This window comes from Oncorhynchus tshawytscha, unplaced genomic scaffold (assembly GCF_018296145.1).
Source record: "Oncorhynchus tshawytscha isolate Ot180627B unplaced genomic scaffold, Otsh_v2.0 Un_contig_8005_pilon_pilon, whole genome shotgun sequence".
Taxonomy (NCBI): Eukaryota; Metazoa; Chordata; class Actinopteri; order Salmoniformes; family Salmonidae; genus Oncorhynchus; species Oncorhynchus tshawytscha.
The window spans coordinates 1,714-17,262 of record NW_024609264.1 but is presented as its reverse complement, the minus strand read 5'-3'; the positions used below and the strand labels follow the sequence as shown (position 1 = coordinate 17,262).

Sequence of the window (15,549 nt, the reverse complement as noted above, 5' to 3'; positions counted from 1 at the left end):
TTCAGGTTGTTGGCCTGAAGTAGGTTTAAATAGATGGTATTTATTAATACTTGTTGTGGGTGTAGTGTTAGATGGTATTTATTAATACTTGTTGTGGGTGTCAGTGTTAGATGGCCCATTAATACTTGTTGTGGTGTAGTGTTAGATGGTGATTAGTACTTGGTGGGTTAGTGTTAGATGGTATTTATTAATACTTGTTGTGGGTGTAGTGTTAGATGGTATTTATTAATACTTGTTGTGGGTGTAGTGTTAGATGGTATTTATTAATACTTGTTGTGGGTGTAGTGTTAGATGGTATTTATTAATACTTGTTGTGGGTGTAGTGTTAGATGGTATTTATTAATACTTGTTGTGGTGTAGTGTTAGATGGTATTTATTAATACTTGTTGTGGGTGTAGTGTTAGATGGTATTTGCTGTATTCTTTGTTGTTGTTGATATACTCCAGCCTAGTAGGTGGCAGTAATGCAACATTTATTGGATGCCAACCCGCCGTTAAACCTCAGCATTGTTTTGGAAGAAGAAGAAACGTTCCAGCCAATGAAAATGGGAGAAAGTGGTCTATTCCAGCCAATGAGAAGTTAGCCCGGAACTGTCCTAACGCCTCTCATATTACAGCAGCAAGCATGGGGAAGACTGGGACACCGGGTGGAAAGATCAACAGACCCAAAACAGTAAGTTACACATATAAAAACTTTATTTTGATATTTACACCAGTACGAGATGTAGAAAGATTACTTCATCATAACCTAGAACCAGAAAGACAGCTCGTTTAATGTTGCTGAAGGTAAAATGACAACAATAAGTCCGTGTTAGCAAAACGGCTAACTAGCTAAGCTGCAGTTAGATCACATGTCGTTATTTCGTTATGACACATTTCAATGTAAGCTAGCTACAAAGATGTTATTTCTAGTAACACTGCACCAAAAATGTAACATTTAATTAAGAAGTGCATCAATTACTGTCTACGTTATGTGTTACTAGCTAGCTAAACCCCCAGAAAGCTTTGCTGCCTCATGTTGAGATGTATGTTCATCAGGAGCTGGGCAAGAAGCTCTATAAGCGGCGGAGGAATCTGACCCGCGAGAAGAGGAGGAGACACATCAAGGTGGGAGCTGTGGTGGACGAAGGACTCACCACCATCCACCATCTCAGGAAGAGAAAGTAGGTCCTGTTTCCAGACTGTTTGTACTTCATACTGTAAGCCAGTGGTTGTTAACCAGGGGTACCCCTAGGGGATACTTGAAGACTCATGAGACCGGGCACAGCCAAATGTACTTGGTGGTTCGGTCATAGTATAATAAAACAGTGGTATATTTATGGGTAGATTAACCAACAAAGATGGAGAACAGCAAGCATGAGCAAACTGCCTGACCAATGGGCCTGTATTCTGAATGTGGTTGTCCAGGATCCTGACCAGGTGAAGTGTTGTTGTTGTCCAGGATCCTGACCAGGTGAAGTGTTGTTGTCCAGGATCCTGACCAGGTGAAGTGTTGTTGTTGTCCAGGATCCTGACCAGGTGAAGTGTTGTTGTCCAGGATCCTGACCAGGTGAAGTGTTGTTGTTGTCCAGGATCCTGACCAGGTGAAGTGTTATTGTGGTTGTCCAGGATCCTGACCAGGTGAAGTGTTGTTGTCCAGGATCCTGACCAGGTGAAGTGTTGTTGTCCAGGATCCTGACCAGGTGAAGTGTTGTTGTTGTCCAGGATCCTGACCAGGTGAAGTGTTGTTGTCCAGGATCCTGACCAGGTGAAGTGTTGTCCAGGATCCTGACCAGGTGAAGTGTTATTGTTGTTGTCCAGGATCCTGACCAGGTGAAGTGTTGTTGTCCAGGATCCTGACCAGGTGAAGTGTTGTTGTCCAGGATCCAGACCAGGTGAAGTGTTGTTGTCCAGGATCCTGACCAGGTGAAGTGTTGTTGTCCAGGATCCTGACCAGGTGAAGTGTTGTTGTCCAGGATCCTGACCAGGTGAAGTATTGTTGTCCAGGATCCTGACCAGGTGAAGTGTTGTTGTCCAGGATCCTGACCAGGTGAAGTGTTGTTTCCAGGATCCAGACCAGGTGAAGTGTTGTTGTTGTCCAGGATCCTGACCAGGTGAAGTGTTGTTGTTGTCCAGGATCCTGACCAGGTGAAGTGTTGTTGTTGTCCAGGATCCTGACCAGGTGAAGTGTTGTTGTTGTCCAGGATCCTGACCAGGTGAAGTGTTGTTGTTGTCCAGGATCCTGACCAGGTGAAGTGTTGTTGTTGTCAAGGATCCTGACCAGGTGAAGTGTTGTTGTTGTCAAGGATCCAGACCAGGTGAAGTGTTGTTGTTGTCCAGGATCTTGACCAGGTGAAGTGTTGTGGTTGTTTTGAGTCCTAGGGTGTATGGTAGTAGTACCCAGGTGAAGTGTTGTGGTTGTTTTGAGTCCTAGGGTGTATGGTAGTAGTACCCGGTCTTTGTTGCTGTGGTCTGATTGGCTTGTTGAGCTGCTGTGGTCTGATTGGCTTGTTGAGCTGCTGTGTTTGTTCCTTTGCTTCATCATTGCCATGTTGCAGTCTGAAAGTGTTGTTGTCGTCCCTGCTCAGCTCCAGAGCCAACATCACTCTGTAGTCTGAAAGTGATGTTGTTGATTGTCGTCCCTGCTCAGCTCCAGCACCAGAGCCAACATCACTCTGTAGTCTGAAAGTGATGTTGTCGTCCCTGCTCAGCTCCAGCCCCAGAGCCAACATCACTCTGTCTGGGAAGAAGAAACGCAAGCTGCTCAAACAGCTGCAACACATGAAAGCAGAGAAGGCCGCTCTGGAAGGTAAGAAGTGAATAACTATACATGTTTAACTGGGTTGTTGAATCACATTTCCTCTTGAGTTGTCATGTGCTCTCATATCCACTTCAGAAAGGATAAACTCTCCACCGGTCAATCACAATGTATAGTAGTCACCCCTGTAGTTTAGTCACCCCTCACAATGTATAGTGAGTCACCCCTGAGTTTGAGTTTAGTCACCCCTCATAATGTAGAGTAGCTGACTAGTCACCCCTCACAATGTAGAGCAGCTGAGTTTAGTCACCCTCACAATGTACAGTAGCTGACTAGTGACCCCTCATAATGTAGAGCAGCTGACTTTAGTCACCCCTCATAATGTAGAGTAGCTGAGTTTAGTCACCCCTCATAATGTAGAGCCGTGACTTTAGACACCCCTCATAAAATATAGTAGCTGACTAGTGACCCCTCACAATGTAGAGTAGCTGACTTTAGTCACCCCTCACAATGTAGAGTAGCTGATTTTAGTCACCCCTCACAATGTAGAGTAGCTGAGTTTAGTCACCCCTCACAATGTAGAGTAGCTGAGTTTAGTCACCCCTCACAATGTAGAGTAGCTGAGTTTAGTCACCCCTCACAATGTAGAGTAGCTGAGTTTAGTCACCTCTCACAATGTAGAGTAGCTGACTAGTGACCCCTCATAATGTAGAGTAGCTGAGTTTAGTCACCCCTCATAATGTAGAGTAGCTGACTAGTGACCCCTCATAATGTAGAGTAGCTGAGTTTAGTCACCCCTCACAATGTAGAGTAGCTGAGTTTAGTCACCCCTCACAATGTAGAGTAGCTGACTTTAGTCACCCCTCACAATGTAGAGTAGCTGAGTTTAGTCACCCCTCACAATGTAGAGTGTGACTCCCCTCATGTTGGAGTAGCTGAGTTTAGTCACCCCTCATCTGTAGAGTACCTGACTAGTGACCCCTCATAATGTAGAGTAGCTGAAGTCACCCCTCACAATGTAGAGTAGCTGAGTTTAGTCACCCCTCATAATGTAGAGTAGCTGACTAGTGACCCCTCATAATGTAGAGTAGCTGAGTTTAGTCACCCCTCACAATGGATGTGAGTTTAGTCACCCCTCCAATGTGAGTAGCTGACTAGTCACCCCTCACAATGTAGAGATGCAGCTGAGTTTAGTCACCCCTCACAATGTAGAGTAGCTGACTAGTGACCCCTCACAATGTGAGTAGCTGCCAGTGACCCCCCACAATGTAGAGTCCTGAGTCTAGTCACCCCACAATGTAGAGCAGCTGAGTTTAGTCACCCCCATAATGTAGAATAGCTGAGTTTAGTCACCCCTCATAATGTAGAGCGACTTTTGTCACCCCTCACAGTAGATGCTGAGTTTAGTCACCTCTCACAATGTAGAGTAGCTGACTAGTGACCCCTCACAATGTAGAGTAGCTGACTAGTGACCCCTCACAATGTAGAGCAGCTGACTTTAGTCACCCCTCATAATGTAGAGCAGCTGACTTTAGTCACCCCTCATAATGTAGAGCAGCTGACTTTAGTCACCCCTCACAATGTAGAGCAGCTGAGTTTAGTCACCCCTCATAAAATATAGTAGCTGACTTTAGTCACCCCTCATAATGTAGAGCAGCTGAGTTTAGTCACCCCTCATAATGTAGAGCCACTGACTTTAGACACCCCTCATAAAATATAGTAGCTGACTTTAGTCACCCCTCACAATGTATAGTAGCTGAGTTTAGTCACCCCTCACAATGTAGAGTAGCTGACTAGTCACCCCTCATAATGTAGAGTAGCTGAGTTTAGTCACCCCTCATAATGTAGAGTAGCTGAGTTTAGTAACCCCTCACAATGTAGAGTAGCTGATGTCACCCCTCACAATGTAGAGCAGCTGAGTTTAGTCACCCCTCATAATGTAGAGTAGCTGACAAGTCACCCCTCATAATGTAGAGCAGCTGAGTTTAGTCACCCCTCACAATGTAGAGCAGCTGAGTTTAGTCACCCTCACAATGTAGAGCAGCTGAGTTTAGTCACCCCTCATAATGTAGAGTAGCTGAGTTTAGTCACCCTCATAATGTAGAGCAGCTGAGTTTAGTCACCCCTCATAATGTAGAGTAGCTGAGTTTAGTCACCCCTCATAATGTAGAGCAGCTGAGTTTAGTCACCCCTCACAATGTAGAGCAGCTGAGTTTAGTCACCCTCATAATGTAGAGTAGCTGAGTTTAGTAACCCCTCACAATGTAGAAGCAGTTTAGTCACCCCTCAGTAGAGTAGCTGAGTTTAGTCACCCCTCACAATGTAGAGCAGCTGAGTTTAGTCACCCCTCATAATGTAGAGCAGCTGAGTTTAGTCACCCCTCACAATGTAGAGCAGCTGATTTAGTCACCCCTCATAATGGAAGCTGACTAGTCACCCCTCATAATGTAGAGCAGCTGAGTTTAGTCACCCCTCATAATGTAGAGCAGCTGAGTTTAGTCACCCCTCATAATGTAGAGCAGCTGACTTTAGTCACCTCATCATCTGAGCCGTCTCGTTGTTCTGGCCGTTCAGTCCAGTCCATGTAGACGGCCATGCACCCATTAATCAGCATATGAAGAGACCATGCCCGACGTATTGAGGCTGTTCTGAGGGCGGAGGGAGGTGTTCCTAATGTTTGGAACCATTTTATCACCCATCTAATACCTGGTCGGACCCCCTTTGCCTCCAGAACAGCCTGACCATCAGGCATGGATTCAACAGGAAATGTTCCACAGGGATGTTGGTCCATGTTGACGTGATGTCATCCAGTTGCTGCTGATTGGCCGACGGAGACAGTCGTGCTGCCAACAGCCCCGTCCATCTCAACCCAGAGATAATCTGGGGTTTGGACAGCAACATGTTCACAGATGCTGTGGCGTTCAAACGTTTCTCGATCGGTATCAAGGGGACCTAACGTGTGCCAGGGAAACATTCCCCACAGCATTACACCACCACTACTGTTGAAACCAGACAAGACGGAGACACGGACTCCTGACTCTGCCATCAGCATGCCTCAACAGGAAGTGGGATTCGTCCGGAACCAGACAAGACGGAGACATGGACTCCTGACTCTGCCATCAGCATGCCTCAACAGGAAGTGGGATTCGTCCGGAACCAGACAAGACGGAGACATGGACTCCTGACTCTGCCATCAGCATGCCTCAACAGGAAGTGTGATTCGTGAGGACCCAGACGGTGTTTCCACCCCCAGTTGTCCAGTGTTGGCGATGGCGTGCCCACTGGGGCCGTTTCTTCTTGTTTTTAGCTGATAGGATAGGCTGTTCTGCACAACGCTGTTGTACTGCACCTTCTCCTTTAGGTGAACGGGGTAGTGTACCTAATAAACTGGCCTGTGTGTATAACCTATATATATCTCTCTCTCTGTGTGCAGCATCTGAGGTCTGTCTCTCTCTCCCTCCTTAGTTGAGGCAGCACCAAAGAAGGCAGCAGCACCAAAGAAGGCAGCAGCACCAAAGGCAGCCAGACGCCAGAAAGGGGTGTGTCCCAGGGGATGTGGACATGGCAGATATGGAATGAGAAGAGGATGACCGACTGTTCTGTTGGCGCCAGACCAGGCTCCATATTCAGACCGGGCTCCATATTCAGACCGGGCCCCATATATATGAATATGATTTTATGGACAGGGGGCTGATCCTGGATCAGTTTTAGCCTTTTAGACCTAATGAATATGATTACATGGACAGGGGAGGCCTGATCCTGGATCAGTTTTAGCCTTTTAGACCTAATGAATATGATTACATGGATGGGGGAGGCCTGATCCTGGATCAGTTTTAGCCTTTTTGTCCTAATGAATATGATTACATGGATGGGGGAGGCCTGATCCTGGATCAGTTTTAGCCTTTTGTCCTAATGAATATGATTACATGGATGGGGAGACCTGAGCCAGAGAGCCTTGTTTGTGTATCTGAATGCCGTCATTGTAAATAAGAATTTGTTCTTAACTGACTTGCCTAGTTTAAATAAAATAAAAAACAGACCGAATGGGGAATTGTTTTTTTCCTCCCAACTACAAAGGAGGAATGAATGTGGAATCTGATCTGGAGTCAGTGGCCTTGGTGGAAGTTATGTCTGCATCCCAAATGGCTCCCTGTTCCCTGAGGCCCGTTGGACTCTTGTCAAAAGTAGTGAATTGTATTGGGGATAGATACCATATGGGATCGAACCCAATGACGACAGCCTCCCGTCATGCCTGTAGGTAAGCCAAGGTGACCTGTTCATACCTGTAGGTAAACCAAGGTGACCTGTTCATACCTGTAGGTAAACCAAGGTGACCTGTTCATACCTGTAGGTAAACCAAGGTGACCTGTTCATACCTGTAGGTAAACCAAGGTGACCTGTTCATACCTGGTAAACCAAGGTGACCTGTTCATACCTGTAGGTAAACCAAGGTGACCTGTAGGTAAACCAAGGTGACCTGTTCATACCTGTAGCTAAACCAAGGTGACCTGTTCATACCTGTAGGTAAGCCAAGGTGACCTGTTCATACCTGTAGATAAACCAAGGTGACCTGTTCATACCTGTAGATAAACCAAGGTGACCTGTTCATACCTGTAGATAAACCAAGGTGACCTGTTCATACCTGTAGGTAAACCAAGGTGACCTGTTCATACCTGTAGGTAAACCAAGGTGACCTGTTCATACCTGTAGATAAACCAAGGTGACCTGTTCATACCTGTAGATAAACCAAGGTGACCTGTTCATACCTGTAGATAAACCAAGGTGACCTGTTCATACCTGTAGATAAACCAAGGTGACCTGTTCATACCTGTAGATAAACCAAGGTGACCTGTTCATACCTGTAGGTAAACCAAGGTGACCTGTTCATACCTGTAGGTAAACATGAAGTCTCCTTCATACCTGTAGGTAAACCAAGGTGACCTGTTCATACCTGTAGGTAAACCAAGGTGACCTGTTCATACCTGTAGGTAAACCAAGGTGACCTGTTCATACCTGTAGGTAAACCAAGGTGACCTGTTCATACCTGTAGGTAAACCAAGGTGACCTGTTCATACCTGTAGGTAAACCAAGGTGACCTGTAGGTAAGCCAAGGTGACCTGTTCATACCTGTAGATAAACCAAGGTGACCTGTTCATACCTGTAGGTAAACCAAGGTGACCTGTTCATACCTGTAGGTAAACCAAGGTGACCTGTAGGTAAGCCAAGGTGACCTGTTCATACCTGTAGATAAACCAAGGTGACCTGTTCATACCTGTAGGTAAACCAAGGTGACCTGTTCATACCTGTAGATAAACCAAGGTGACCTGTTCATACCTGTAGATAAACCAAGGTGACCTGTTCATACCTGTAGGTAAACCAAGGTGACCTGTTCATACCTGTAGATAAACCAAGGTGAGCTGTTAACATGCAGTCTCCCTTCATACCTGTAGGTAAACCAAGGTGACCTGTTCATACCTGTAGGTATGTGTGTAACAGGAAAGGGTTGGCCTAGCTACACACAGACAGGATATGTAACAGGAAAGGGTTGGCCTAGCAACACACAGACAGGAAATATAACAGAAAGGGTTGGCCTAGCAACACACAGACCAGATATGTAACAGGAAAGGGTTGGCCTAGCAACACACATACAGGATCTGTAACAGGAAAGGGTTGGCCTACAGACAGACAGGATATGTAACAGGAAAGGGTTACCTAGCAACACACATACAGGATCTGTAACAGGAAATGCTTGGCCTAGCTACACACAGACCGGATATGTAACAGGAAATGCTTGGCCTAGCTACACACAGACCGGATATGTAACAGGAAAGGGTTGGCCTAGCAACACACAGACAGGGTATGTAACAAGAAAGGGTTAGCCTACAGACAGATAGGATATGTAACAGGAAAGGGTTGGCCTACAGACAGACAGGATATGTAACAGGAAAGGGTTACCTAGCAACACACAGACAGGGTATGTAACAAGAAAGGGTTGGCCTACAGACAGATAGGATATGTAACAGGAAAGGGTTGGCCTACAGACAGACAGGATATGTAACAGGAAAGGGTTACCTAGCAACACACAGACAGGATGTGTAACAGGAAAGGGTTGGCCTAGCTACACACAGACAGGATATGTAACAGGAAAGGGTTGGCCTAGCAACACACAGACAGGATATGTAACAGGAAAGGGTTGGCCTAGCAACACACAGACAGGATATGTAACAGGAAAGGGTTGGCCTAGCAACACACAGACAGGATATGTAACAGGAAAGGGTTGGCCTAGCTACACACAGACCGGATATGTAACAGGAAAGGGTTGGGTTGGCCTAGCAACACACAGACAGGATATGTAACAGGAAAGGGTTGGCCTAGCAACACACAGACAGGGTATGTAACAGGAAAGGGTTGGGTTGGCCTAGTTACACACAGACAGGATATGTAACAGGAAAGGGTTGGCCTAGCAACACACAGACAGGATCTGTAACAGGAAAGGGTTGGCCTAGCAACACACAGACAGGGTATGTAACAGGAAAGGGTTGGCCTACATACAGACAGGAGAATCTAGTTGTATAAATATTGCTCCTGTATCTTCAGTGGTTAATTTGAGTGGTGTTATGACAGATTGTTCATCACTGCCCAGTCTGAACCGCGCTGTCTTTTTACATCCCAAATGGTATCCTATTCCCTGCATAGAGCACTAAGTAGTGCACTATATAGTAGTAGTAGTGCACTATACAGTAGTAGTAGTACACTATACAGTAGTAGTAGTACACTATACAGTAGTAGTAGTGCACTATACAGTAGTAGTAGTACACTATATAGTAGTAGTAGTGCACTATACAGTAGTAGTACACTATATAGTAGTAGTAGTGCACTATACAGTAGTAGTAGTGCACTATGTATAGAATAGGGTGCCATATAGGACTCTACCTTAGTCTCTGTCTGTCTCAGTGCTTCAGCCCCACAGGCTGGTTTACAGGACTCTACCTTAGTCTCTGTCTGTCTCAGTGCTTCAGCCCCACAGGCTGGTTTATAGGACTCTCCCTTAGTCTCTGTCTCAGTGCTTCAGCCCCACAGGCTGGTTTACAGGACTCTACCTTAGTCTCTGTCTGTCTCAGTGCTACAGCCCCACAGGCTGGTTTACAGGACTCTACCTTAGTCTCTGTCTCAGTGCTTCAGCCCCACAGGCTGGTTTACAGGACTCTACCTTAGTCTCTGTCAGTCTCAGGGATTCAGCCCCACAGGCTGGTTTACAGGACTCTACCTTAGTCTCTGTCTCAGTGCTACAGCCCCACAGGCTGGTTTACAGGACTCTACCTTAGTCTCTGTCTGTCTCAGTGCTTCAGCCCCACAGGCTGGTTTACAGGACTCTACCTTAGTCTCTGTCTGTCTCAGTGCTACAGCCCCACAGGCTGGTTTACAGGACTCTACCTTAGTCTCTGTCTCAGTGCTTCAGCCCCACAGGCTGGTTTATAGGACTCTCCCTTAGTCTCTGTCTGTCTCAGTGCTACAGCCCCACAGGCTGGTTTATAGGACTCTCCCTTAGTCTCTGTCTCAGTGCTTCAGCCCCACAGGCTGGTTTACAGGACTCTACCTTAGTCTCTGTCTGTCTCAGTGCTTCAGCCCCACAGGCTGGTTTACAGGACTCTACCTTAGTCTCTGTCAGTCTCAGGGATTCAGCCCCACAGGCTGGTTTACAGGACTCTACCTTAGTCTCTGTCTCAGTGCTACAGCCCCACAGGCTGGTTTACAGGACTCTACCTTAGTCTCTGTCTGTCTCAGTGCTTCAGCCCCACAGGCTGGTTTACAGGACTCTACCTTAGTCTCTGTCTGTCTCAGTGCTTCAGCCCCACAGGCTGGTTTACAGGACTCTACCTTAGTCTCTGTCTCAGTGCTACAGCCCCACAGGCTGGTTTACAGGACTCTACCTTAGTCTCTGTCTGTCTCAGTGCTACAGCCCCACAGGCTGGTTTACAGGACTCTACCTTAGTCTCTGTCTGTCTCAGTGCTTCAGCCCCACAGGCTGGTTTACAGGACTCTACCTTAGTCTCTGTCTGTCTCAGTGCTTCAGCCCCACAGGCTGGTTTACAGGACTCTACCTTAGTCTCTGTCTGTCTCAGTGCTACAGCCCCACAGGCTGGTTTATAGGACTCTCCCTTAGTCTCTGTCTCAGTGCTTCAGCCCCACAGGCTGGTTTACAGGACTCTACCTTAGTCTCTGTCTGTCTCAGTGCTTCAGCCCCACAGGCTGGTTTACAGGACTCTACCTTAGTCTCTGTCTGTCTCAGTGCTTCAGCCCCACAGGCTGGTTTATAGGACTCTACCTTAGTCTCTGTCTCAGTGCTTCAGCCCCACAGGCTGGTTTACAGGACTCTACCTTAGTCTCTGTCTGTCTCAGTGCTTCAGCCCCACAGGCTGGTTTACAGGACTCTACCTTAGTCTCTGTCTGTCTCAGTGCTTCAGCCCCACAGGCTGGTTTATAGGACTCTACCTTAGTCTCTGTCTGTCTCAGTGCTACAGCCCCACAGGCTGGTTTATAGGACTCTACTGGAATGGTAGATTTGCAGTATAACTGAAACGTAGGAGGAGACATGCAGATATATCGTGTATTCTAGGAGTTATTTCAGGGTTTGGAGTTGGGCTGGTTCATCGACCGTTTTGTTTACCCAATTATTAATAAACCCGTTCCTTGTGAATTGTGAAATTAAAATGTTTGATTTACTATGTAACTACGAGTTACTGAGTCGAGATATGAGATATTTGAGGTGTGCAGCGAATAGGCTATTTTACTTCTGTAATTTTGATATTTTGGGTGAAACCCAAGGTAATGTGTGATAAAGATAGTGCTGCTGGCTGGTATGGGGGCAGAGCAGGGAACATTCCTCCCACTTACTGCCGCTAGTCGCTCTGAGGACAAAGAATCAAATGGGTCAGGCTGGAGAAACCAGGATCTGTCGCTGCCGGAAACGTTATAGCTCCTGCTACAAACGTTACTGTAGGCCACAGACATATCCAGAGCTCATCCGAAGTCCCGTTTTATTGTTGACGTTTGTTGCGGATACAATTTGTAGTTTTTCCTCTTCTGAGAATGAAGATGGTTATTTCACATTGTCGAAGGTTTGCGCCGCAGTTTTAAAGGGACGGAGGCAAGGCGCTCTCTTCCTCCTCCTCGGACAGACGAGGAAGAGCCTGGAAACCGCTTGGGAATGTAAAACATACTCCGAGTCAATGTTCTCAACGTGGCTCTCTGGATGATGTATCCTCTGGGACCTCGTTTCAATGGTGCACTTGTCTGGTGTGGATGGTAATGTTTCCTGAACCAACGACCTATAGCCGAGAAGAGCATCGGTTACCAACAGTGTTCCAGTTATCATCCGTCTATTCTCATCTAGAGACAACTACTACTTGGTTGAAATGAATGGGCCACAATACAAACTGCGTATGTGTCTATTCAACAGAAAACGCTTGTAGGAATCTTAGCCTACTTCCGACCACCGGTTATTAGGTTACTTTGACCAGCACACAGACAAGGTAGGTGGACAACCTCACAGCTGATGTCCTGTATATTACAACACGGATGGGATGTTTTTAGGTATTACGTGTTGTATCTGGGATTGGGGATGATATCTCAACAGATAATAAGCTTATGTTTTTTTTTTATCAAATGAAAAAAACGTATTTCATAAAGATTGCGTCACGAGGTGGTCGTACTTCGGATACAGTTGATGATGGGTAGCGTGATGCTGGTCTGGCCGTGGACCGTTATTTATGTATGTCCGGGAGGTGGAAGGGACAGGTACGGTGACTTTCAACTGCAACAAATAGATTAGACACAAGACAACCCGGTCTCAGAGCATTTCGTATTATTCTTTACAAAAATCATCCGATAAACTCCATTTAGTATGATATGTTACGTTTCGTATGGTAAACTATGCATTCATTTGTGGATTGTCATCAATTTCGTATAATATATTATAAATTACAATTGATATGATTTTTATGTCCAGTATGAAGGAAGTTAGAGGTAGTTTCGCTAGCCAATGCTAACTAGTGTTAGCGCAATGACTGTAAGTCTATGGGTATCTGTGCGTCGCCCCCATCCTGACCTCAGCGTGTGCGTAGTATATCGACCAGAGCAGAATATAATACATCTTTATTGTCCCTGAAGGGAAGTTCTTTTGCAGCAAAATTTCGATACAAACCGGCCACATGAAAACTACGGTATAGAAACCCAGTCCTGAGAAGGAGATTGTTATGCATACAGCTGGGTTTTATCCCCACCATCTCTGACGAACCTGAATAAGACGGTCCCAAATGGAGCCCTATTCCCTTTATAGTACACAGCCTTGACCAGCCTTTGGTCAGAAGCAGGGCACTATAAAGGGTCAAGGGTATCATTTGGGATGCAGGCTAAGACATTACATAAAGTGTCATTACAGGTCTCCTGGCTCTAACCAGGACCCAGCTCTAGCTGTACGGTGTCTCCTGGCTCTAACCAGGACCCAGCTCTAGCTGTACGGTGTCTCCTGGCTCTAACCAGGACTGGCTCTAACCAGGACCCAGCTCTAACTGGACCCAGCTACGGTGTCTCCTGGCTCTAACCAGGACCCAGCTCTAACTGTGCCAACTCCTGGCTCTATCCAGGGCCGGTGTCTCCCTGGCTCTAACCAGGACCCAGCTCTAGCTGTACGGTGTCTCCTGGCTCTAACCAGGACCCAGCTCTAGCTGTACGGTGTCTCCTGGCTCTAACCAGGACCCAGCTCTAGCTGTACGGTGTCTCCTGGCTCTAACCAGGACCCAGCTCTAGCTGCAGAATAGTTGTAACTATGTAACACACACAAACTCTAGCTCTGTCTCTCTCTCTCTCTCTCCTCTCCCTCTTTCTCTCTTTTCTCTCTGTCTCTGGCTCTCTCTCTCTGTCTCTCTCTCTCTCCACCAGGACCCAGCTCTCTCTCTCTCTACACCCAGCACACACACACATGACCTCTCCCTCTCTCCTCCCTCCCCCCTCTCCTCTCTCTCTCTCTCATGTCTCCCAGAACTCCTTAACAGATCCTGTAGTAGTCATGGTAATCCCAGATCTCCTTAACAGATCATGTAGTAGTCATAACATGGTACCCAGACCTCCTTAACAGATCCTGTAGTAGTCATGGTAACCCCAGACCTCCTTAACAGATCCTGTAGTAGTCATGGTAATCCCAGACTTCCTTAACAAATCCTGTAGTAGTCATGGTAATCCCAGACCTCCTTAACAGATCCTGTAGTAGTCATGGTAATCCCAGACCTCCCTTAACAGATCCTGTAGTAGTCATGGTAACCCCAGACCTCCTTAACAGATCCTGTAGTAGTCATGGTTTTTCCCAGTGATCAGATAGCAGCAGAGCTGGAGGAGATAACACCAGGAGGACTGATACTGTTCCTTCTTCAGGAAACAAGGAGGGAGCAAAGTTCTGCTGGGAGGAGAGACGTGGACTGAGAGACGAGTGAGAGACGTGGACTGAGGGAAGAGAGAGTGAGAGAGACGTGGACTGAGGGAAGAGAGAGCGAGAGAGAGGTGGACTGAGGGAAGAAAGAGTGAGAGAGACGTGGACTGAGAGAAGAGAGCGAGACCTGGGCTGAGAGAAGAGAGGGAGACATGGGCTGAGAGAAGAGAGAGAGCCGGAGAGACATGGACTGAGAGAAGAGAACAGGAGAGACGTGGACTGAGAGAAGAGAGAGAGCAGGAGAGACGTGGACTGAGAGAAGAGAAAGAGAGAGATCTGGACTGTGATTTGAGAGTGTGGGAGAAGGAAGGAGAGACAAAGCTGAACTGTGGACCTGTAGACATATTAATGGAGACCTGCTCCCAGGCTGTTGGTGAGTAATGAGCTACACACCAAGTACATACAGTTGAAGTCGGAGGTTTACATACACCTTAGCCAAATACATTTAAACTCAGTTTTTCACAATTCCTGACATTTAATCCTAGTAACAATTCCCTGTCTTAGGTCAGTTAGGATCACCACTTTATTTTAAGGATGTGAAATGTCAGAATAATAGTAGAGAGAATGATTTATTTCAGCTTTTATTTCTTTCATCATATTCCCAGTGGGTCAGAAGTTTACATACACTCAATTAGTATTTGGTAGCATTGCCTTTAAATTGGGTCAAACATTTCGGGTAGCCTGCTGCCACCCCCATGCTTCATGCCTTTTGCACACAATGCATATAGACTCCCCTTTTTTCTACTGTGTTATTGACTTGTTAATTGTTTACTCCATGTGTAACTCTGTGTTGTCTGCTCACACTGCTATGCTTTATCTTGGCCAGGTCGCAGTTGTAAATGAGAACTTGTTCTCAACTAGCCTACCTGGTTAAATAAAGGTGAAATAAATCATAAAATAAAAAAATGTTTGGGATGGTGTTCTTCGGCATACAAGCCTCCCCTTTTTCCCTCCAAACATAATGATGGTCATTATGGCCAAATAGTTATATTTTTGTTTCATCAGACCAGAGGACATTTCTCCAAAACGTACGATCTTTGTCCCCATGTGCCGTTGCAAACCATAGTCTGGCTTTTTTATGGCGGTTTTGGAGCAGTGGCTTCTTCCTTGCTAAGTTGCCTTTCAGGTTATGTCGATATAGGACTCGTTTTACTGTGGATATAGATACTTTTGTACCTGTTTCCTCCAGCATCTTCACAAGGGCCTTTGCTGTTGTTCTGGGATTGATTTGCACTTTTCGCACAAAAGTACGTTCATCTCTAGGAGACAGAACGCGTCTCCTTCCTGAGCGGTATGACGGCTGCATGGTCCCATGGTGTTTATACTTG

General features: G+C 46.3%; 1 protein-coding gene across 1 annotated transcript; it reads left to right on the top strand.

The window, feature by feature from the left end:
• Positions 1 to 551: 551 nt before the first annotated feature.
• On the top strand, positions 552 to 6,606 carry LOC121844510 (uncharacterized protein C11orf98-like). The gene is made up of 4 exons (XM_042314699.1): positions 552 to 672; positions 1,038 to 1,162; positions 2,690 to 2,787; positions 6,202 to 6,606. The coding sequence occupies exons 1-4, from the start codon at positions 625 to 627 to the stop codon at positions 6,324 to 6,326; spliced, it is 396 nt and encodes a 131-aa protein (XP_042170633.1). The 5' UTR covers positions 552 to 624; the 3' UTR covers positions 6,327 to 6,606.
• The last annotated feature ends 8,943 nt before the right edge of the window (positions 6,607 to 15,549 follow it).

What these genes read in the sequence shown, in the direction of transcription:
- LOC121844510 (XM_042314699.1), top strand. Translation starts at nt 625, where the DNA reads ATGGGGAAGACTGGGACACCGGGTGGAAAGATCAACAGACCCAAAACA. An exon ending in AGATCAACAGACCCAAAACA is followed by an intron (nt 673 to 1,037) that starts GTAAGTTACACA and finishes TATGTTCATCAG; the next exon opens with GAGCTGGGCAAGAAGCTCTA. An exon ending in CACCATCTCAGGAAGAGAAA is followed by an intron (nt 1,163 to 2,689) that starts GTAGGTCCTGTT and finishes GTCCCTGCTCAG; the next exon opens with CTCCAGCCCCAGAGCCAACA.